General features: G+C 61.4%; 1 protein-coding gene and 1 long non-coding RNA gene across 4 annotated transcripts in view; one reads left to right on the top strand and one right to left on the bottom strand.

The window, feature by feature from the left end:
- Positions 1 to 50: 50 nt before the first annotated feature.
- LOC117804194 lies at positions 51 to 6,221 on the top strand. 3 transcript variants are annotated; one of them, XR_004628533.1, is made up of 3 exons: positions 51 to 1,071; positions 4,322 to 4,532; positions 5,671 to 6,221. It is a non-coding gene; the product is annotated as an uncharacterized LOC117804194 (long non-coding RNA). The 3 variants fall into 3 exon arrangements; XR_004628532.1 differs by having other exon boundaries at positions 4,322 to 5,574; XR_004628534.1 differs by lacking the exon at positions 5,671 to 6,221 and adding an exon at positions 5,358 to 5,663.
- Positions 6,222 to 6,434: 213 nt separating this feature from the next.
- Positions 6,435 to 21,558, bottom strand: part of ABCA3 (ATP binding cassette subfamily A member 3) — a 32,512-nt gene continuing 17,388 nt past the window's right edge. The window contains exons 18-32 of the mRNA XM_034670576.1: positions 20,689 to 20,787; positions 19,752 to 19,938; positions 18,748 to 19,051; positions 16,424 to 16,697; positions 13,690 to 13,894; positions 13,185 to 13,404; positions 12,736 to 12,894; positions 11,833 to 12,005; positions 11,179 to 11,307; positions 10,903 to 11,097; positions 9,084 to 9,271; positions 8,443 to 8,613; positions 8,016 to 8,206; positions 7,800 to 7,873; positions 6,435 to 7,343 (exon numbers count right to left, since the gene is read on the bottom strand). Of these exons, the coding sequence (XP_034526467.1) occupies positions 7,212 to 7,343; positions 7,800 to 7,873; positions 8,016 to 8,206; positions 8,443 to 8,613; positions 9,084 to 9,271; positions 10,903 to 11,097; positions 11,179 to 11,307; positions 11,833 to 12,005; positions 12,736 to 12,894; positions 13,185 to 13,404; positions 13,690 to 13,894; positions 16,424 to 16,697; positions 18,748 to 19,051; positions 19,752 to 19,938; positions 20,689 to 20,787 (2,701 nt within the window). The 3' untranslated portion in view covers positions 6,435 to 7,211. The remainder of the gene's footprint in view (positions 7,344 to 7,799; positions 7,874 to 8,015; positions 8,207 to 8,442; positions 8,614 to 9,083; positions 9,272 to 10,902; positions 11,098 to 11,178; positions 11,308 to 11,832; positions 12,006 to 12,735; positions 12,895 to 13,184; positions 13,405 to 13,689; positions 13,895 to 16,423; positions 16,698 to 18,747; positions 19,052 to 19,751; positions 19,939 to 20,688; positions 20,788 to 21,558) is intronic.

Below are 21,558 nucleotides of genomic sequence, written 5' to 3'. Positions count from 1 at the left end.
GCGTGCGTGGCGGCCTCTGGCGGCCAGCCGTGGGGTCCGGCAGGGCGCAGGCGGGTCAGGGGGCGGGCGGGTCCATGGTCAGGTTGGTGAGGTTAAAAACCGCACGAGGTGTGCAGAGTGATGGTGCGGACGCCGCTTCTGCGCTAGCGGGGCTCGGCCAAGTCCCGAGCCTGAACAGGGGGCAGTGCGGCCATCGCCAACTGGGAGCGAAAGGCAGGGTAGAAGACAAGGTGCTGAGGGGGACGCGTCTCCTCGGAGGTGACACTGCGGTTGAGACCGAGTGGAAGGGGGAGCCCGGCAGGGGGAGTAGGCGGTGCAGCGGCGCGGAGGCTCGTCGGGAGAAGCGAGGGGAGGCCAGGGTGGCGGCTCGCAGGCCAGGGCTGGGAAGGTGGAGTTCGGCGGTGCTGGGGCGACGTGGAGCACGTGCAGCACCCCGCGCCGAGGCGTCATCCCTGGCCGGCGGGCAGTGCAGGCAGGGAGGCTGACTCTTCTGGCAAAGTAGTGGCCTTGAGCCCAGGCAGAAGGCTGGGAAGAGTAAAACCCGGCGCCGAGAGGGCCAGAGCTTTGGGATTTGGTTCACCCAGGTGCCTCCGGCGTTCCCCGCCCGGGTCTGGCAAGCGGCCGTTACTCCGTGACTCAGTGAGCGGAAGGAAGGTGCACCCTGCCCCAGACGTTGTCTGAACAGGTAGGTGCACCAAAGAAGAGAAGGGGACAGGTGGAGAGCGGATGTCTTTTGGAGGAAGGAACCCCTGTGACTTGGAGATGGATGAGCTGCCATGGCAAGGACAAGAGAGTCCAGGTTGCAGCTTGGTGACCAGGAATTGGGGGGATGGTGCTGCAGACCTTGTCTGCAAGTCATTGCTCTCTGCTCCCTGTGGTTTTCCCAGCCGGTGAATGGTGAAGCCTTTCCCTCTGCAGTCCCCTGGCCCTGTCCAGGGGTGTCAGGTGTACCCCAGCACCTCACTGAGGGGTGTCTGACAGTCAAGGACGCAAGAGCACGGAAAGAGCAGCCGCCTCCTGAGTCCCCTCTTCTAAGACACCGGCACGTTCTTCGTTCTTCGAAGGAGCTAGGTGGGCAGGCAGAGTCAGTCTGGGTCTGGGTCCTCCCTTTGGGTTTAGATTTGTCCTGGAGTGGTGGGGGTGCATTTAGAGCAAGTTCATCCCTCTGCCTCATCGTCACCTCTGCCATGGCCAGGCTTCGAGGAGTAAGCGGAACAGAGGGCAGCCCGGCTCTCTTGTGGCAGTGAAGGGGGCGCAGAGGGTCAGCGCTGGGGATAGAGTGGCCTTGCTGGTCCAGGCCCATAGCAGGTGGAGGTCTGTGAGGAGGCTACGGCAGCATGTTGGAGCCCCACACATCCTGGGCCAACCATCAGTGCACGCCTGAAGGGCCTTGGCCCAGCAGAGCCTTTGGCCAGGGGGCATCAACACCCTAGGGTGGGGAGGGAGCAGGCCAGTGACCCCACCATGGTGAGAGGGGGGTGGGGACACAACCAGCGGGGCTGACAACCGGTTGCCTGTGCTTTTTAAAAATGTGCTGAAGTGATATATCTTGGCACACATATAAGTTTTAACACATTTTGTATTAAATCTAAAGCACAATTTATTCAGACCCATAAATTTAATCACATTTGTTTCTAAATATTATAGATTTTTGTTATCAAGTGTGTTATCAGCTGTTGAGCTTTAAAATTTGAGCATCTTTTGCCATTTTGAAGATCAACAGAATGTGTTCCGAAGAGATGTAAGAAGTTAAAACTGGAGGCCCCCAGCCCCTGCCTTCCGGGAATTCAGGCTGCCCCTTCTTATACCCCTGTGCCAGCATACTAAGGCTCTGGGGGCTGAGGGCCGGGATGCTGGGTCCTCTGGGGACCCTTGAAGGTCTTTGGTCCAGGTTTGATGGCGGCGGTGGGGCAGGGCTCCTGCAGACAGGGCGTCAGGCAGCCAGCCCCAGGCCTGGATCTGCCAGTGTCCTGAGCCCCTCCCTTCCCTCCAAGGGTCGAGGGCCACCTGTTGGCATGTGGGGCTGCTCTCACTTTGGAATCAGAATGTTTCCTCTGCCTTCGTTCTCTGTGGGCCGATGGCCTCTGCTGTGCTTGTCCTTGGAGGCTGGTGACTTGGGACAGAGAGGGTTTAGTGGTAGCCTGGATTGTGCTGGAGGTCACGGTGGGCCGTCCAGGAGCTTCAAGTAGGCATTGCATTTCCTTGTAAACCGTGTCAAGAAAGCACTTCTCCTTATCACTGATAGTCCCTGCGCTTAGGGCAGGGGTGGCCCGGGCAGGTGCATCAGAGGAGTTTGGGTGGGGTAAGGGGGCTGGTGATGGCTTGGTGACCTTGAGGGAGGTATTAGGAGAACTGGATCGCTGAGGTCTGGGTCCTTTCTGTGGGGGTGAGTGCCTGCAGCCCCTGAATCAGGAGTCCAGAAAGAGGCACTGGCTGGTCCTTCTGGGTGGCCAGGCTGGACCTTAAAGGGCAAGACCACCGGTGAGGGTCTGGAGTTGTGGTGGGGCCTCTCGGCTCTAGGCTTGTGTCTCCAAGGTGTGGGATGTCAGGTCCTGAGACCCCTCCGCCACCAGCAGACAACTCTGCACTCTCCTAGGGGCCGCTGAGCAGTGAGCCTGGGGGCTTGTGGTGACTTTCATGCCCAAAGCCCTGTGTTCATTTCTGCCCCAGGGAAGTCAAGGACAGTGACCTCAGAGCTGGGGGGGAGGTGTTCACAAGGGACGGGGGGACCCAGCCAGAGCTGGGTACAGAGGAGTCACGCTGGTGTGCTGCCGCACTGGGTGTGCTGCGGGCCACGCGGCAGTGCTGACGGGGGCCCAGCCATCTTGGCCCCTCGCCCTGCTCCCAGGGCCTATGTTGTGCCATCCACAGCCAGTTGACTTGGAGCTTCTCCAGCCTTGGAGGCATCTGACACCAGCATCTGTGGGGTGTAGGCCGGGCCCCAGGAGCGGGGCCTGGGCAGCCCTGTGTGTTGAGGAAGGAAGGCAGGGCCCCCGCTCCCCGGGCCCGACCCCGTAGCTTCAGGTCCTCCTCCTGCCTGCTTGAGGCCCAGGCCATGTGGGCTTATCGGGCAGGGATGGGACTCCAGGGCCCAACACCCTGCTTCCTGGTGCTCTCCTGTGGGGCTGTGGGGGCTGAGACCTCTGCCTTGTTATCCCTTCTCAGGTAGCCTCTCGGCCTACCTGCCCTGAGTTCCCTCGTGCAGGGATGCCAGTGGCTTTGCCCTCCTTTCGGGAAAGGGACTTGAACCTTCTAGGGTTTGGAGTTGGACCTGAGCCAGGGTTCAGGGAGGGGGCCTCGTGTCTGCAGAGTGGGGTATCACACATGGCCTGGTGGCCTCAGCTGCTGGGTGGGGTGAGCAGCGTAATCCTGACCTTGGTTGGGGGACCTCTTAGAACCTCTGTGGGCCAGCTCCTTGATGCAGGAGTGGGTGGGGGTTTGCCCCTCTGGGCCCAGGTGGAGTCCAGGCTGTCTACCCAGGAATGGCCCTCTGTGTGCAGGTAAGGCTCGGGCTTTTGGTGTGGCCACAGGGTCTGGGTGAGCACAGGTGGCCCTCCCTTCACACTGACCACTGTGCGTGGGAGTGAGGGTCTCAGAGGACCCGGCTGGCCCACACCTTCTGGTCCCCAGAAGGGAGCTGAACAGTGTCTGGCATGGGGTAGCCTGTAGATGGAGCAGCCAGATCAGTTAGCCTGGTTGGTGGTCTCGGCCCTGGTCTCGTGGATGCATCGCCCCTCATCTCTGGTCTCTGGCCCCGCAGGGACCAGGTCTGGGGCGTTGGGACATTGCTGTCCCTATGTGGTCAAGGAATCGACTGTGTTCAGCCTGGGCTTACGTGGGTCCAGGCCAGGCAGGTGGGGCCAGCTCCTCCTCCACCCTGGGGTGTGTGGTCATCCCCAGGCAGCTGTGGCCACTCTTGGACCAGCCTCCCAGCCTGCCTTCCAGGTGCTGGCCTTGGCTCACTCCTCCGTCAGCCTTTGTCCCGTCAGCCGCTTCGTGAGACCGGGCTGAGAGTCCCCGACGCAGCTGACCTCGGCTACCCTGGGACTGAGTATCTGGGATTGGTATTTGCCCAGGAAAAAACTGCAGTTTGCCTTTCTGTGTTGTTGCAGCCAAAGGGCCAGGACACTCCCTGGGGGGCAGGGGTGGGTCAGTTCTTCTGGGCGGAGGTGGGGTCTCAGCAGCCCAGGTGGGCAACAAGGGCATGTGGGTGGGGCCCCCCTCCAGGATACCAGCCTGCACACTGCAGTCGTGGAGGCTGGAACTGTCCTGGAGCCTGGCTTTTATCTGGGGCACCCAACTTATAAAAGGCGTGTCCCAGCTCCCTGTGCCTGGTGCAGCCACGCCGCATGCTGGGCAGTGTGGACGCAGACGCGCACACCAGCAGGACTCCCGGAACTGTGCCCTTCTGCCGTTCCTGCTTCCTGCCACTTCCATCCGGAGCCCAGGGACACCTTGACCCCGAGAAAGGACCTTGACCCTCCACCTGGACAGAGCAGGCAGATGGCGTCTGACTGGCTGAGGCCTTGATGGTGAGAGAAGGTCCAGACTGCGTTCTCTGGACTTTGGACTCAGCTGAGAAATAAACACCTGTCTGTTTAAACGTCGGGCGCTGGGCCTTCTGGTGCGCAAGCCAGCTCGTGGCAGCCTTCCCTTCACGGGAGCTGTTTCTGCAGCCAGGGTTGGGGTCCCCTTGCCCCGTGGCCTGCTGCCTGATCTCTTCCCCATGGGGGAGGCCGTGGAGGGGCTTAGCCTGAGGCCTGCACTCAGCAGGGTCTGCCCCCTCCTCCCTGGTCAGGCTGTCTTGCTGAGGGACTGTCCCCAAGTCCACTGTGTGTTTTGGTTGAAACACGCCATTAGATGGGGCCGGATTTTCCACAGACCTACTCAGTCCTTGTGTGGGTGTCGGCCCCTTGGGAGTGTGTCCCTCCCTAAGGCCACAGGGGGCAGGGAAGGTGTGACCTTGGCTTTGGGGTCTGCTGACCGCTGCGGGGGGGGGTGGCGGGAGTCCAGCAGACACAGCAGCTGTTTGGTCCAATATCTCCGGGGACCCTCTGGGCCCTAAAGTCTGGAGGAGAGTGGGCTGGGCTGGGGCTGGGGGATGAAGCAGGTCAGCTCTCCTGTGGGGTGCGTGGCTCCTTCCCCATCTCCCCTGGGCCCGGAGCTGTCTCAGCAAACCAAACCAGCTAGGCTCGGGGAGGAGGGGGTTCAGGCCCCACTGCTGGCTCCTCAGGGATTCTCAGCTCTGAGCTGGGTGCCCTGCATCCTTGCAGATGGCCTGGGGCTGCCTCTCCCTGCTGCTCCTGGGGTCCCTTCTGCCCGTCTGCAGTTGCCCCAGCTGCACACTCCTCCCACAGACACCCTGGGCCCGGCGGGCTCTCCCCGACTGCGGCACTCCGGCCCCTCTGGTCCCCACCGGGGCAGCTCAGCCCTGCCCTCTCCCCAGCCACCGGGGATCTTCCCAAGAAGGGTCTGATCGGGACCATGGCCACTTTCATCCTGCCTGTCTCCACGGCCCTCTTCCCCCCATCAGATGAACCACCTCTCTCTGGACTGGTGCAATCTGATTTCAAAGTGGGTGTGCCTCACATATGCTGTTCCTTCTGTGTTGAATGCCTTTCCGTGCGCCCTCAAAGGAAAAAAGCCACATTTCTTATCTCTAACACACAGGCTTGAGACCAAGCAGGGGATGTGGAGCAGTCGGACCACTGGCTCTGCCCTCCTCCCGCTGCCGGCCAACCCCACAGGGGCACAGGCGCCTTGCAGACGATGCTTGCTGTGGGGCACGTTTAGGACCACAACCACCCCCGCGTTTATGTTGTGTAACGTGGAACTAGGTGATGAGGGTGTAAGGGATTCTAAAGGGAACAGGAACCCACTGGAGACTGCGCAGTGCTCCTAAGCTCGGAGAGGCTGATGAAAATGCACTTGTGAGGCTGTCCTGGAGGAAACGAGGTGATGGAACCCGTCTTCTCTAAAACTATGAATCCTAAGAGAATATAGAGATTCAAATCGTGGAAATAAGGAAACCGTAAGAAATCGGCACCTGGGCGGCTTGGTTGGTTACACGTCTGTCTTCGGCTCAGGTCATGACCCCAGGCCTGCTCATCCCTCTCCCTGTGTGTGCACACGCTCACTCTCACTCTCAAGCACATTTAAAAATCTTTAAAAAAGCCTGTCAGAAATAAGAGCATGCAAATAAAATAGGAACTGATGCAGAACGGGAGAGGGATCTTCTGCCTAAAGCCCGAGTGGCCCTGGTGTCGGGGGCCTCCTGCCCTGCCCGGTCTGCACCTCCTGCCCTGACCCTGCACTCCTGCCTCCTGGTGGGGACGGTGGACCTGCGGGGGCCTGTCTAACCCGCTCTGGCACCTGCTGGTCGGCTGCTTCGCCTCCTGGCACTGAGTGCTAGAAGTCACTCCATACAGACGCCGTCATGTTCCCTCCCGGACTTTATTTTCTGGACAGAGTCACCACGTGTCAGGTGTGTCCTCCATAGATGGTCCCTCGGTCCCGCAGTGGTCCCCAACTGGCCTCCCACTGGGGGCTTCTCCAGAAGCCAGTCTTGGGCACGAAGGACTGCCTTCTCTCCCCGCGCCCGCCAACCCTGGAAGACGCTGGTGTGATGGCGCTGGGCGCAGGGTCAGCCCTGCCCGGCATTGAATGGACACTCTGTGGAGCAGTGACTCCCAGGCCCCCTTGGAAGCCGAGAGCCGAGCCGTAGCTAGCACCTCCCTTGTGGACGGCCACAGGCGACGTTCTGTCTGTTTGGGGCAACCCGGTGAGCCCTGCTGCCCACTGTCCTGCTGGCTCCCCGTTTCGCCCCCAGGGAGGCTCTGTGCCATGTGCAGATGTGGGGGTGCCACCGGTGCTCACCTCGTGAGCACTTCGGGAAATGTGACCCCCAGGTCAGCTGCAGCCCCTTCCCGAGTGGTTCTCTGCCCAGAGACCCTGAGGCTTGCCCGCACAGACTGCTGGGCTGCTCTTGCCAGGTCCCGAGTTCCAGAGAGGGGCCTTGGCGACTGCCTCGGACACGGATGTTCGCATGCTGATTCCCAGCGTGAGGGCTCCAACACCCTGGTCCCTACTGTGCCTTGATTCTCACGTCCATTATAGAAAACAGTGATTGGAAAGAAAGGTGCAGGATAAGATGAACTTGGAGGGAGAGGACGCCTGCCTGTGTGGCCACTTGCCCCACACTTGCCGGCTCCTCATGGCCCCTCGTCCTCAGCGGGCGGCTGCAGGTGGGCAAAGCTCAGGAAGACCTGCTCCAGCGAGATCTGGCTCACGGAGTAGTCGTCCACGGCGTACTTCTCCTTGGCCTTCTCCAGAACACCAAACACCTTGCAGGAGCAGAAAAGTGGCTGTTAACAAGCCCAGGGGCAGGGGTGCCCTGGCTGGTCTGGGAGTCCTCTGGCCATGTGGGGGGGGGTGGAGTAAGGCTCCCAGAGGTCCTACCCCTGCCCCAGCTGGTGCCCTGGGGCACCGCAGGGGTGAGCCATGCTCCCGGGGGTGGGGGGGAGGCTGTGCAGGATGAGCAGGCCCCGGGGGCCAGGCTTCCCCCGAATTTTCCCAGCTCAGACTGCAAACTTGGGCATGCTCTCTGGGCCAGTTTCCTTTTTTGCACCCATTTTTTTCTGACTCAAATGAACCTCTGAACCCGGCAGATTTTAGGATGAGTGCTAGAGGAGAAACTGGAAGTGACTCATCTTTGGAAGGAGCCTAGAAGCCCCAGAGAAGGAGTGATGGCTGGAAGGGCCTGCCCCAGCCCCAGCTAGGCAGGTAGGGCCTACGCTCACCTTGGCCCAGCTGAGGTCATCCCCGGGCAGGTGGTAATGGACCATCCCTTGGTGCTCATCTTCCAGGACGCTGCCTGCACAAAGAGGACACCGTGTCCCCGTGAAGGCCAGGCTGGAGGGCCTGGGACCATGGAATCATGGCCCTCCTCCCCGGGGTCAGGGAGGGGGGACTCGGCAGGAATGAGGTACAGACGCCCTCTGTGCACTGGCCCTCACCTGGGAAGGTCAGGTTCACAAACGCCTTGAACTCCTCCAGCGCCTCCTGCTGCCCGTCGCTCCGGACCTTGGCCCGCAGGGAGTAGCCGCTGCCAAACTTGCTCTTGAGGTGCTGTGGGCTGCCCAGGCACTTGAACTGACCCTGCACCATGATGGCCAGCCGGGTGCACAAGGCCTCGCACTCCTCCATGCTGGGGAGAGGGGCAGAAGCCTGACACGGGGCCGGGGGATGCCGATGCCTGCCGTCCGTGTCGGAGGCTCACGCAGAGAGCCAGATCACACTGTTCCTGAGTCCCATGTTCAGAGGGTGGCCCACATGGCTAGGCTGGGGACTCTGCTCAGGGACAGATGAACCTGCCTCCACCCGGCCCCACCCACCCAGCCCTCGCCCCGGCTCTTCCACTCACTCCAGAGACCCCAGCTCTACCTGTGGGAGGTGATGACGATGGCCTTGCCAGACTCACGGGCCCGAGCCACAGTGTCCCAGAGCAGGCGCCGGGCCACGGGGTCCATGCCCGTGGATGGCTCGTCCAGGAAGATGACCGAGGGCTCTCCAAGCAGGGCGATGCCTGTACTCAGCTTCCGCTTGTTGCCGCCACTGGGAACAGGGGTGTGGGGGGCAAGGCTCATAATTAGTACGGGCTCCCTGTGTCCCAGCATCGGACTAGGTGCAGCGATCGCAGAGCACCCTGGTGAACAGAAATGAGGGGAGCAAGCCTGGAAAGCCAACCTTGTAGTTTTGGGGGCCCCAAGGAAAGCTGTGCCGAGGGGGGTCAGTCCACACCCACACAGAGGATGGTAACACCGTCTGTCTGTGCTGACTGGGGACTGACATCCCCCTGCCCTGGCGGTGCTTTCTGGTGGCGGGAACTGGTAGGGCAGCCCCTTCACCTTGTGCTGCCTGGGTCATGCCCCCAAATCCCCAACCAATCCTGGAACAACGGGTGGGAGCTCTGGCCCTGACCCGTTTGGTTGCCCCCAGCTTTATGGTAAGGGAGACTCCGACTCTGTCCCGGGACACGGGAGTCACTGTGGCGTTGGGGGGAGGGGGCCGGAGTGCGGCCACACCTGTAGGTCCTGACCAGCTTGTTGGCGTGAGGCTCCAGAAGCAGGCCCCGGAGCGTGTTCTCCACGCAAGCGCCGATGTGACGCTCGGGGATGCCCCGAAGCCGAGCATACATGACCAGCGTCTCCCGGCCCGTCATGTGGTCCAGCAGGGCGTCAAACTGGGGGCAGTAGCCAATCCGCTGTCGCACCTGGAGGCGGGGGCAGGGGGTGCAGTGGGTCAGAGGGGGCTCCTGCAGGTCTCTCCCAGCAGATCCGTCCGGGGCGGCCCGACAGTGGACAGGCCCCAGCGGCCACCACGCTGCACTTCGTCAGGGACACCGGAGGGCCCTGGCCAGCTCGGGGACACCCCGGGCACACATCCCGCCCTCCCCCGAGGCATGAGAGATGGGCCGGGCCATGGAGCGCGGGCGGCACGGGAGCAGAAGGCGCTGACGGCATGAGGCCACCATCGCTGTGACATTGTCAGCAGATCCGTCACCACCTGTGCACCCATTACGTGTTATACAGGCGTGGGGCGCGTATGCCCTTCCCCTCTTCTCCCGCTGATGAAAGAGGGGTTTGCAGCCTGTGCCTCTGGGGCCTGGTGGAGCCAGGCCCCCGCAGGGCCACATGGTTTCCCCGGCTACTGCAGCAGCAGGCGAGGGGCCAGCGAGCCTGAGGTCCGTCTGTGGATTCCAGACAGGGTTTTCTCTCTCCTTCCCCTCTGGGGGGCTCCTAGGCTTCAGCCTGCAGGGGACACTCTGCCCCGTCACTCAGTACCTGTCCCCGTGTTCTCCCTCCCCCTGGCCCTCAGACTGCAGGCACAGACGAGTCCCCTCCCTCTGCAGCTTCTAACACGTGTTTATGGTTTTCTTTTTCCTGCCTGCACGTCGAATCTTGTTTGTTTCTCTAAACATGGTCAACGCAGGTGTTTCAGAATCCGGGTCTGGCGGTAGCAAATGTAAAGCGGTGGGCTTGTTTCTCCTGGGAGGCCATACATCTGCAGGTTGACATGGGGCCATGTCTCCTTTGTTTCTCAGTGTGCGTGCCCTGTTTGTAGCCCTTCGAACACTGTTTGGGGGCTTCTTGGGGGCCTCAGAGGAAGGCCTTCCTCCAGACGGTGTGGGCTGTGCTCTGCGGGCATGGCGGACTAGAAGCCCCCGCTGCCAGTTGGGACACACGGTTGCCCCCAGGCCCAGGCCCAGGCCCAGGCTCTGCTCCTCCCCTCGGCACACAGAGGAGCCCCCACCCAATCCCCAGGGGTGCAGGGAGTGGGAAGGCAGCCCGGCTCATCCTTACCTGGGTCTCCTATCACACCCTACCATGGGGGCCCTGGGCCTCAGTTTCTCCCCTTCACTCAACGAGATCCTGAAACCCACACCCAGGGGGCCAGGAGCAGTGCATGCCCTCTGCAGAGATGGACCCTGCCCTGCCTCTCGGGGCTCACGGATTTTGGCCAGGGTTTGTCACCGTTCAGCAGGCTGTAGGATGCCCTTGCTAACAATGTGTTTTGTCATGGACGTTTTATCCAGCTTTGGTTCTCGGCGGAATGCCTGGTCTGAGCGGCCCCGGGCACCGTGATGGTTCATCGGTTCGCACACAGCACAGGGCTGCGAGCACCACGGCCCTGGGTCCAGAGACGAGGCTTTACAGAGAGACTGTGGCCGGAGCCCTTCGGGCCTAGGGACCTCTTATCTTCCTGTCCTCTCTCTCTTCCCTGTCGCTTCACTCTGACCCCTGGTCACTGCCTCATCCTACTGTCCGCGCACCGTGAGCCAGAAACGAGCCCCATCCCTACCTCCACGGTGCCCCCTCGTCCCGCCTCCCTGGCTACACCTACCTTCCCGATTTCAGAGCTGATGCTGTAGCCCCCGACAAAGGCGTCCCCAGACGTGATGGTCTCCTCCCCCGTCAGCATTTTGAAAGTCGTGGTTTTCCCGGCTCCATTGAAACCCAGCAACCCGAAACACTCCCCTTTCTGGACCGCGAGGGAGATCTTGTCCACGGCAAGCAGGGGTGTCCGCTGCTCGTAAACCTGCGGGGCACTGGGAGTTGGGGCCTGGAGGCAGCCAAGGGGAGGGGGTGCCCAGGGCTGGTGTGGGGAGACCCGCCTTACCTTGGAGAGCTCCTTGATAACCAAAGGTGTGTCCAGTAAGGAGTCTGTGCTGGGGGCGAGGACCCGGCTCCTTTCATCCACCACGTCCTGGTCCTCTGGAGGTGCTGACGACCGAGTGTATACTTCTGTCTAATTGTTCCGGAAAAAGACCACACGGGTGAGCTCCAGCTCAGGGGGTCCTTCTCCATAGCACAAAGGGCGAGGGTCTCTGAGACTGCTGGTGTGCTGACTCGGGGGTTTCACAAGGACAGCTGGTGGACTTAAGGGCTGACGTGAGCACGGAGGAGATGCCGATGGCCAAAGAGCAAGGGCGGCACAGGATGCACCGAGAAAGCCGAGAAACTCAGCCAAGGGCGTGGGAGGCTGGCCGGCAGAAGCTCCTTGTCAGAGCGGTCCTCACAGGTCAGAGCAGCCACCCACCCTGGGTTTCCGTGTCCGTGTAGCACGACCTCCTCCCCAGGCTGTTTGTGGGCTGGGATGTAGGTGACAAACGCGAGGGCGGCCGGCCCGAAAGCCTCTGCCAAGGCAGAGCCAGTGGGGGCCCCAGTGTCACGGACTGGAGAGCCGGGGGGCTGGTGAGCACCGCAGCCCCTCCCACGAGCGCCCTGCCCAGGCTAGAGGGAGGAGGTGTGGGGGGCGCCGGGAGCCACTCACCAGCGCCCGCTTCCTCCGGAAGGCACAGATGCAGGTCTTCAGCCTCCACAGCGTGTCGGTCTCGATGAGGAACAGCAGACTGAGGTAGGCAAATCCAGAGGCTGCCATGGAGGTCACGAACCTGCCGACCCCGGGGGTGCTCCACGCATAGAAGTTCTGCTGGTACCGGATGTCTGTGTGGGCAAGGGAGTGAGCACCACGCCCCCGCCCTGCATCCCATCCCGAGGCCCTCTCTAGGCCCGCAGGAACCCACACACCGGCCCCCGATGGAGGCTGTGAGGGCAGAGGGTCCGCTTGTCTTCTGAGGCCCGCCCTGTGCTTGCCAGGGCCTCAGGGAAGCCCCAGAGCTGCCTACGTCTGGGGGCAGTTTTACTTTGCAAGGGGTGCCTGTGACAAGTGAGTCACACCCTTGCTTGCTCACTCGCACGCTCCTTCCCCACTCGGGGCTGCACTGAGACGTGAAGATGTGACCCCCCCAGCCCACCCCCGTGGTCACAGTGGTGACAGCTGGCCACCGCTGAAGACTGTTCCGGCACAGGAAGGGCGTGGGGTGGGCTGAAAGGTGGCCCCAGAATGACACGATGCGTCCTAACCCCCAGAACCCTTGAGCAACTCCACTTAGAAAAGGGTCTTTGCACATGGAATGAGTTAAGGGTCTCAAGGTAAGATCCTGGATTTAGGACGGGCCCTGAATCTGACCACAGATGTCCTTGCGAGAGAAAGGCAGAGGGAGGTTTGAGATACAGAGAAGCCTAGTGGAGGGAGGTTTGAGATACAGAGAAGCCTAGTGGGCGGAGGGACACAGAGGCCTGCCAGGCAGCCCGGTTGCTGGCGCCCAGCAGGGGGAGGGGAAGGAGGGTCCCGGAGAGGGCCCCGTGGGAGGGGCGGCCGCGGGACACTCACTGTATTTCCTGCAGTAGTGGGCTGCGACCTCGGAGGACGTGCAGTACTTCCTCATCTCGAAGTTTTCGTGGAAGCTGCTGACCGCCATCCCCAGGCAATGGTTGGGAAGCACCAGGAACACGTGGTCCAGGGTCCGGGAGAGCTCTTCTAACTTCACCGCTGGGGGGAGGGACACAGACCAGTGGGCGCTGGGGGACACACGAGGGTGCCGCGTGTGGGCCAGGCGCCCAGCCAGGCGTTACCCCACGTGGGGCGCCAGGCCCTCCAGGGACAGCACTTCCAGGATGCCCCTCGCCCCCCCCAGCCGCTGACACTGCGAGGCCCAAGTGCCGCCGGCCCAGCAGGGCCATGATGGGCAGAGGGGCCTGGGCCGGTACCCGCATCGGTGCCGCCCGGGTTCAGGGCAGAGTGGCTCCGTGCCTGGGTGGGGGTGGGCTGCAGGCCCCCACCTGGGATGCGCATGATGGTGACCACGAGGAAGGTGGCTATGCCCGACAGGATGTTGAATACGGTCAGCCGCGTGTAGGCAGTGGCCGCTCCCGAGAAGAGGAAGTTCATCAGGTACATGAGGGGGATGATGGCCCAGCCGTACAGCATGAGCAGCAGCAGGGCGTCCGCCATGTGGCCGTCTCGCGTGAAGGCGTGCACGTCAAAGGCTTTGAACACCGCCTGTGAGGGCACAGGGGCAGGTGGCTCGGGGACCCGAAAGCCCCCGGACTGCCCTGACGACCTGCCCCCTTCTCTCCTCTGAGCCTGGAGCCCGCCCCGGGGCCCCGCCCACCACGTGGGGCGGAGGCTGGGGGTGCAGACGCAGATGAGGGGGTGTTCCCAGCCGTCCTCCCAGAACTGGGGCCGAGCTGCCGGCCTGCACCCCAGGCTGGCTGCGGTCGGTGCAGGGCCCCACGACAAGCCCCCGTGACGTGCGGGGGGGTCCCAGCACCTGGCAGCCCTCACCAGCAGCAGCAGACTGGGGACGAGGAAGGACAGGAGGTCCCACAGCAGTGCGGACAGCCAGAAAGTAGCCACGTGGACCCCGCTCACAAACTGGACGTGCTTGGCCTGGACGGCCCTCTCGCTGACCGCCAGGATGGAGAACGTGCTGGCCAGGAACGCCATGGCAAACAGCAAGTTGAGGGCGATGTCGAATCCCTTCCGGCCCCTGCAGGGGGTTGGGGGGACAAGGCAGAACAGGGACTGAGTGTAGCGAGTCCGGGCAGCAGGGGACCTTCATCAGGTCCTTGGTCGCCATTCAAAGGATGCGGTGGAGAAGTCCAGGCGCTAACGGGAGTTAAGACAGAACACCAGATCTGTGTGGGGGGGTGTGTCTCAGAGCCGGGAAAATCCCATACCCCCAGGACAGCTCCTCCTCTGGGCTTCCTGTCCCCAGTGATGGCGTGCCACTCTCCCAGCCCCCCACCCCCCACACATACGCAGGTGATGGAGCCACTGCCAGTCCGCCTTTCCCGCATCTCCTGAGAACCCCCCGCGTGGCTGGCTGTGCCCTGGCCAGACGCCTCTGCAGTGGTTCATCTCCCGCATTGGGCGCATTCCACATTCTACAATTGGTGGCCAGCAACACCTTCCAGAAACCAGCACAGGTAGCCTTATTCTGCTGCTTAAAGACTTCCTGTCTCTCTCAAAAATGGCACTTCAACACCTGGATGCAATTTGGCGGAGAAGAGGGAATGACGGATACACACCACAGCTCGGATGGGCCTTGGAAGTGAAAGAAGCCAGTCACAGAAGACGTCTTAATATACGATTCCGTCAGTAGGAAATGTCCCGAGCTGGCGCGTCCCCAAGACGGGACAGCGTGGAGGCCGCTTGGAGAAGGGGATGGAGGTGCGGGCAGTGGCTGTGGTGTCCCAAGGCTCCCGCGGAGCGGGACGGATCTCTCAGTAAAATGACACTGTGGTCCAAGAGGCATGTGAGAAGGTGCTGGGCACCTCGAACCACCAGGGAAATGCAAATCAGAGCCGCAGAGTGAGACCAGCTCACAGCGATCTCATGGCCAGTATATGCGGGCGAGGATGTGGAGAGAGGGCAGCCCTCGTGGTGGGAACACACACTGGGGCCGCCACTCCGGAGAACAGCACGGAGGGTCTGCAGAAAGTTAAAGCCAGAGCCCTCGCATGCTCCAGCAATCCCACTTTGAGGAAGGACTGGAGTGATGTGGGCACCACATGTTCATGGCAGCATTGCTTACAATGGCCGAGACAGAAACAACCAAACGTCCGTTGACAGGATCGAGGACCTGGAGTCTGATCATGAGGGAATATTTTCTAGCCACAACAAAGAAGGACATCCTGCCATTTGTGACTGTGTGGATGGCCCTTGAGGGCACTGAGCTAAATTAAGTACGTCAGACAAAGACAGAGACCTTATGATCTCCCTTAAGTATGGAATCTAAAAAAACCCAAAACAAGAATGGAAGTTGTAGACCCAGGGAACAGACTGGTGGTTGCCAGAGGTGGGGGGCAGAGGTGGGAAAAGCAGGTGAGGGGTCAACAGGTACAGCTTTCCCGTCATAAAATAAATGCAACCTGGGGATGTCCCGTATGGTGTGATGACCACGGTTAAGGTTAAGGATCCTGGGTTGCGTATTGGAAAGGTGCTCAGAGAGACCGTCTTAAAGCTTCTCATCACGGAAGAAAAGACTCTGGAAGGATGTGTGACCAGGGATGCTGACTACAGTCCGTGTGGTGATGGTTCACCACACACCTGGAACTAACGGAACCCTGCGTGTCACTGATAGCAAGTGTGCCGATGGCCCCACGCTTCGAACGTGCTAACGACCATTCGACTGTCCGTTACACACAGGTGCAGAGTTCTATCTGCTCATGCTGCAAACACAAAACAAGGAGTCCTACTGCCCCATCCGCCACACTGAGCCCACCAGGAGGGAGCTGCCCCTTCTCCACGTCTCCGGCACGGCCCCCGCCCCGCCAGGTCTGACCGGGGCCCAGTCAGAGCAGAGGCCCCTCCCGGGAGCAGCGTGGTCCCCGACGCTGCGGTGTGCTCATCTGCTCCTGGAGGGGCAGACAGCTGCCACCGTGTCTCTGCTTTCGGGGTAGACACAGGAGGTCGTGGGGTGGGAAGACCTCATAGGGCCCAGAGTGCAGTCCAGCATGGGGGGGAGGATAAAGATGAAACTGCCCCCCCATTAATTAATTGCCCTGTGTGGGGTGATGGCTCTGAAATTAACTGATTTTCTTGGGCTTCCTCTGGATGGTCCCAGGGTTTGGGGGACCCACACACCAGGGCAGGACAAGGCCTGAGAACAGATGCCCATGGGGCTTCCTGACTTGAGGCCGCCTCGGGCAGCAGCACCTGACCTCGCTGTGTTCTGCATCCTGGGGACAGAGGTCAGCAGGAGCTGGCTACAGATTTGGGAAGAGGGCATGGCTGTCCTCCAAATCCTCAGGAGTCTCCCCTCGGAGATGTGGGACAGGGTCTCACCAGCTTATGTGCTACCCAAGGAAAGGGTGAGTAAGGAAGCCTGAGGAAGATGGGGGGCAGGGGTTCCCTGGCTGGAACCCAGAAGCTTCCTGAAGGGAGACGCTATGCCGTCTCTGCCTGCATGGCCCTTGGTGGCCCCTGGCAGTGCCCCGGGGGTCGGTCCTGGTGAGAGGTCCTGACGGGCAGGGGTGGGGCCCTGGCAAAAGGGCGGGGGGGGTGGCACACATACTCATTGAACTGGTCCTTGGCAGCCTGCAGGGCGCTCCGGGGCTGGGGGTAGTTGGAGACCACGATGGAGGCCCGGGGGCCACACAGCTGCTTGAACAGAAGGTTGTCCACAACGGCCAGCGCAGTGGCTGGGGAGTGGTATGCTTGGTTGTTGAACAGGGCAGTGACCACTGTCCGCTCACCGACGTCTCTGAAGGACACGGCCACCAAGCACCGCTCGTTAAAGCCGCCTCCCTCCACAGAGGCCCTGAAAATCAGGAACTCCTCCAGATCACCTGGGGGGACAATGGCAGGGTCAGTGGTGGAGGACAGCCCCGGGGTGCGTGCCCAAGGCACCCACTCTGAGGAGCTCTGAACGCCTGGAGGAACCGCGGGAAGGACACGCCACCTTCTCCTTGCATGGACAGAGTCCACGGGCCGTGGAGACATTTCGTGGGAGGAGCAGGGCCTGAGGCTGCGGCCTTGGGTAGCGGGCACCCTGCAGCCACAGGAGGCCACGTGGGCAGAGCAAGATTCTCTTTGGAGCTAAAGGGAACAGCCGTGGACCAGGGTCCGCGTGGCAGGGAGGGGGCTGCTCAGGAGAAGGCGAGGCTCTAAAAGGCAGACCTGTCCCGGCTGATGGGTGCTGGGCGGGCAGCAGGTGCAGGGAGGGGTGGCCGGGAGAGGGAGGGGCTGCCCTCGTGGTGGGGGGCACGACTGGACAGGACCTCTGGCTGTTTTTGGTGTTCCAGTTTTTATAGCATGAGTAAGTACCCTTTCATAATCAGAAAAAAATAAGATGGTTTTTAAAAAGAGTGGCCTGGGGCACCTGGGTGGCTCAGTCTGTGAAGCATCTGCCTTTCGCTCAGGTCCTGCTCTCAGGGTCCTGGGATCGAGCCCCGAGTCAGGCTCCCTGCTCACTGAGTCTGCTTCTCTAGCTCCCCCCGCCCCCCGTGTGCGCGTGCTCTCTCTTTCTCTCGCAAATAAACGAAAAAAATCTTAAAAAAAAAGAGTGGCCTAGGGGAGGGGGCCGCAGGGAGGAGGAACATTCCCTCGTTCCCTGGAAGAACTCCAGCCAAGTCCCACTTCAGGTCTTGGACCCTCCAGGCTTTCGGGTTCTGGGCAGTCCTGCTGGCTCTCACTTTGCTCCATGGCGGACGTGTGGGGAGAAGGGTTCTGATGAGGTGGCCGGGGTCGGTCCTACGCTCACTGCTGACTGCGCAGTCCGGCGTTGCAGACACTTGCTCATGCCCTCGCTGCCCCGGCCCTGCCTCTCACTCAGCTGTAAATGGGGCCAACGAGGACACCTGATCTGAGGGACCCAGGGTCAGTGAGGGGACAGGGACGTGTCCGTGAGCCCTAATGTCAAGAGTTACAAAGGCTCCACCCAGGCCTGCTTCAGATGTCATTACACAAAGAAAAGAATCAGATGCCCTTAAACACAGCATAACGAAATCACCAGCGAGGTGGTCAAAACCGCAGACTCTCACGCTTGGCGAGGGAACAGACACTTTGGCCTTCTGGAAGGACTCAGGCCAGGGGCATCTGAGACTATGTCCCGAATGGCACAAAGCTACCATATGCCATGAGGGCCCCAAATTCTTGGGGCCAGGCTGGGTGACAGCCAGCAAACAAAGCTGGGGGTGCACGGAGCTGACAAGAGCGCCCACCGCGGTCTCAGCAGGGCTAAGCCGGGTGGTGGGCGGGGCTGCACGCGCTCCTGCCGGGCAGCAGCCAATGCAGGGCTGGCCGGTGCCGGAGGCATTCAGTGTTCTCCTAAACGAGCACCTGATCCCTGCCAAGATCTGCTGGCCACCCAGTGTACCAGCCAGGACACGGGAGGGGAGCAGTGAACCGAGCCAGCCTTCCCATACGACCTGGTTAACCCTAGAGCGAGGCCTGGTCTCAGCCCAGGGCAGTGTACGACTGCCACCACCAGGGACGCGGATGGTTGGGGCTCGACGTGATGAAAGAAAACACCAAGTCCCTTCAGTGCACATTGTGACCAGCCCGCCAAACAGAGAAAGGGCCACAGAGGTTTCGCATTTCACCTATAATAGCCCCGACACAGAAACCTTGGTACACGGCCACCTGGGCAAAACTTAGCCCTAGAGCTGCTCCGTGCCTTGCTCTGACTCAGGCCAGCCGCCTTCTCCCCCAGGGGCAACATCTGGAGGAATTTCTGGATGTCATGACGGGGGAGGGGGGCGGGGAGGAAGGCCAGGGATGCTTCTCAACACCCCCCAGTGCCTAAGACCGCAAGGAAGGAACCGCCCCGAATGCCCACGGTGCCTGGTCTAAGCCGGGCTGGAACAACTCAGCCTGAGCCCCGCGGCCACCCCTTACCCAGCACCTCCCGCGGCTCCTGGCCCTCAGCCTGCAGCATGTCTTTCAGATGCTCTGACAGCTGCTGATCCAGCCGGGAGGCCCCGGGAACGGCGAAAGGCACGACGGTTCTGCCGTACGCGCCCAGGGTCAGCTCCAGCTTGGGGTCGTCGAAGGTCTCAGAGGAGTAGTTGACGGCCAGGAGCGCCAGGGTGACGCATGTCAGTGGGACCAGGACCTGGGCCACCACCATCTTCCACTCACGCACGCTGTACACGGCCTTCTTCAGGAACATGGCCGAGAACTGCTGGCAGTGGAGGGCGAGCTGTGGCAGAGGGGACGAGCTGACATGGCTGCCACACAGGCCCAGTGTGGGACCCCCGCCCAGCAGCAGCAGCAGGCCGGGTCTAAACACAAGCCTGAGGCCTCGGGCTGACATGTGGGCCCCAAGGCCCCAGAGCTTCTTGCAAAGCTCCTTCAGTAACAGGACACAGCCTTGGTGGGGGGTGGGCGGTCTCACTGCCACGGAGGCCAGGCCGGCACCGGGGGACCAGCTGAGGTCCCACAGGGGAGCTACGGCCTCTGCCCTTCCCCTGACCCCGGTGGACGCTCACACGGGAGCAGAGGGTTGCCCTTTGCTGTCCTCCCAGCGTGGGTGCCAGGTCGGAGACCGGCTCGGCCGCACGCCAGCAGTGCCCCTGAGCCCAGGCCCCGTGTTCTGTCTGTAAAATGCAACCGATGGTGCTCTCTACCTCACTGAGCCAGCACAAGGCCTACGGCTAGTCCTCGGTACGCAGAGCACCTGAGCGTCACCTGCAAACTTTGCTCATTCGTGAGTGGCCCACTGACAACCAAAGGAAATGACAACTGTCGATTAAAATGCTCCGGGCTCTCCTTCTCCTTGCCATGACTGCGTGACCTCCAATCTGCTCTCTTCCCAGCGATCAGAGCCTCCACAAGCCCTCGTCCGCCCCCGTGGACGCTCACACGTGGGGTTTGGGGGCCCCCCAGCTCTCCGTGCTCACCCCAGTGTTGAGCTTGGCGGGGGTGCACTCGTCCTCGATCAGGGAGCCCACGCCATTGGTTGGGTCCATGGCCCCGCACAGGTGGCTGTCCACGGCCCAGTCGCTTGCCCGCCTCTCGTGCTGGTACTGTAGGGCAGGCAGCTGGACAGCCTGGATGTCCAAGCTGGCGTCCACCAGCTTGCCGACCCTGTGCCGAGACACGAGAAGCCCGTCACGCTTGGCTCCTTGTGGGCCGAGCCCAGGTGGCAGGAGGAGCACACCATTGGCTTTGCTGGCTGGCGGTTCATTTCCTCACTCGCTCATCAACAGATGTCCCAGATGCCGGGCACCACAGCCAAGCAGAGCCCAGCACAGACAGACAACCAGACAAGGGCCCTGCCCGCAAGGACCCCACACCCCCTGGGAGATGGGCCAAAGCCAGCATTTACAGCCAGGGCCGGGCGTGTGTGGGGAGTGCAGGCAGCGAGGCCAGCAAGCCCCCAAGTGCTGGGCTGCGGGCTGCCCCGGGCCACCCTGACGCCCGTGAGCCACCTGATTCTCGCGCACCGTGCACACTCCCTGCTCTGTCGCCTCCTCTAGGACTCGGGATCCTCAAGGACAAACATTTACCTCACACTTCCTTTTGTACATTTAGTTCTTAGCACTCTGCCACTTAGCACTCCAGAAATGTTTGGTAAACACATTTGTCGTGCTGCTTGCCCCTGCCCTGTGCCCACAGCTCTGGCGGTCTGCCTGTCCAACTCCCCTTTCATCATGGACAGACGCCTGCCCCGGGAAGGGGCCCCGGGACACCTGCACACTCCCCATGAGGGAGGGGCGGAAGTTTCCAGGGACCCGAGCTCAGCTGCCCTCTCCCTGGTGAATGCCGCAGGGATGTGGGGCCCAGGCATTACCCTGGGATCCGCGCCCAGACTGTTGGGAATGCGTGTCTACTGACCGGAGGAAGACCTCCTCCATGGTGGTGACCGAGGCCCCGAAGCTGGCGATCCCCAGCTCCTGCTGCTGCTTCTCCAGCTTAGTGAACAGACTTTCGAACCTGGAAATGAGACCCCGAGGGAAGAGCTGTGTCTCAGTGACTTTCGAGGCAGGTGGTTTCTCCGGTCAGGTCTGGGGGAGCAAAGGGACCTCATCCTTGCAAAGCCACTGCAAGAAAACCCTGAGGTCGGGATCAGTGTCCCACTTTTCTATCCCCACGGGACCTTCTGCCGTGAGTACTTGGGCCTGTGGGGCGTTCCGTATATTTGTCCACACAAAAGCACAAAAGAAACCCAAAGGACCTGGTGAATGTTCATCTGACTGTGGGGTAGCACTTCCCAGGGAAACATCACAGGGAAAAGGTACGACTCCTTACACTTAAAGTATCTGTGTGGGAAACAAAATCCCACAAAATTAGTGGACAACCAACTGGAAAAAAAAAACGCAGCAAAAATGGCTGACGTTGAACATAAAGCCCTCCGATGGACACGCGAGCGAGGGGCGGGGACGCACACAGTCTGGAGGGAGCAGAGCCTGGAAGCCACGTGCAGCGGCCGCGCTCCACCTCCTGCTGGCAGGAGCTTTTAACACAATACACAGATGTTCCAAAAAAGCTTACTGGATGCTGGCAGCCATGGGGTAAAACGGACCCTCTCCCACCCCGCTGACGGGGAAGTCAGCACACTCCTTTCTAGGAGAAGATTTGGTACCATTTACCCTGCTACTGGGACTCTGTCCTGGGGGGGGGGCACTGGAGGTTCAGACAAAGAGTTTTCTAGAATGTTCACTCGCATATTGTGGGGGAACATGAGTGCGTGGTCACAGCACAGAG

The sequence above is a fragment of the Ailuropoda melanoleuca genome, chromosome 10, assembly GCF_002007445.2.
Source record: "Ailuropoda melanoleuca isolate Jingjing chromosome 10, ASM200744v2, whole genome shotgun sequence".
NCBI lineage: Eukaryota > Metazoa > Chordata > Mammalia > Carnivora > Ursidae > Ailuropoda > Ailuropoda melanoleuca.
Note: the sequence above shows the minus strand (reverse complement) of the source record. Positions and strands in the feature narration are given on the sequence as shown.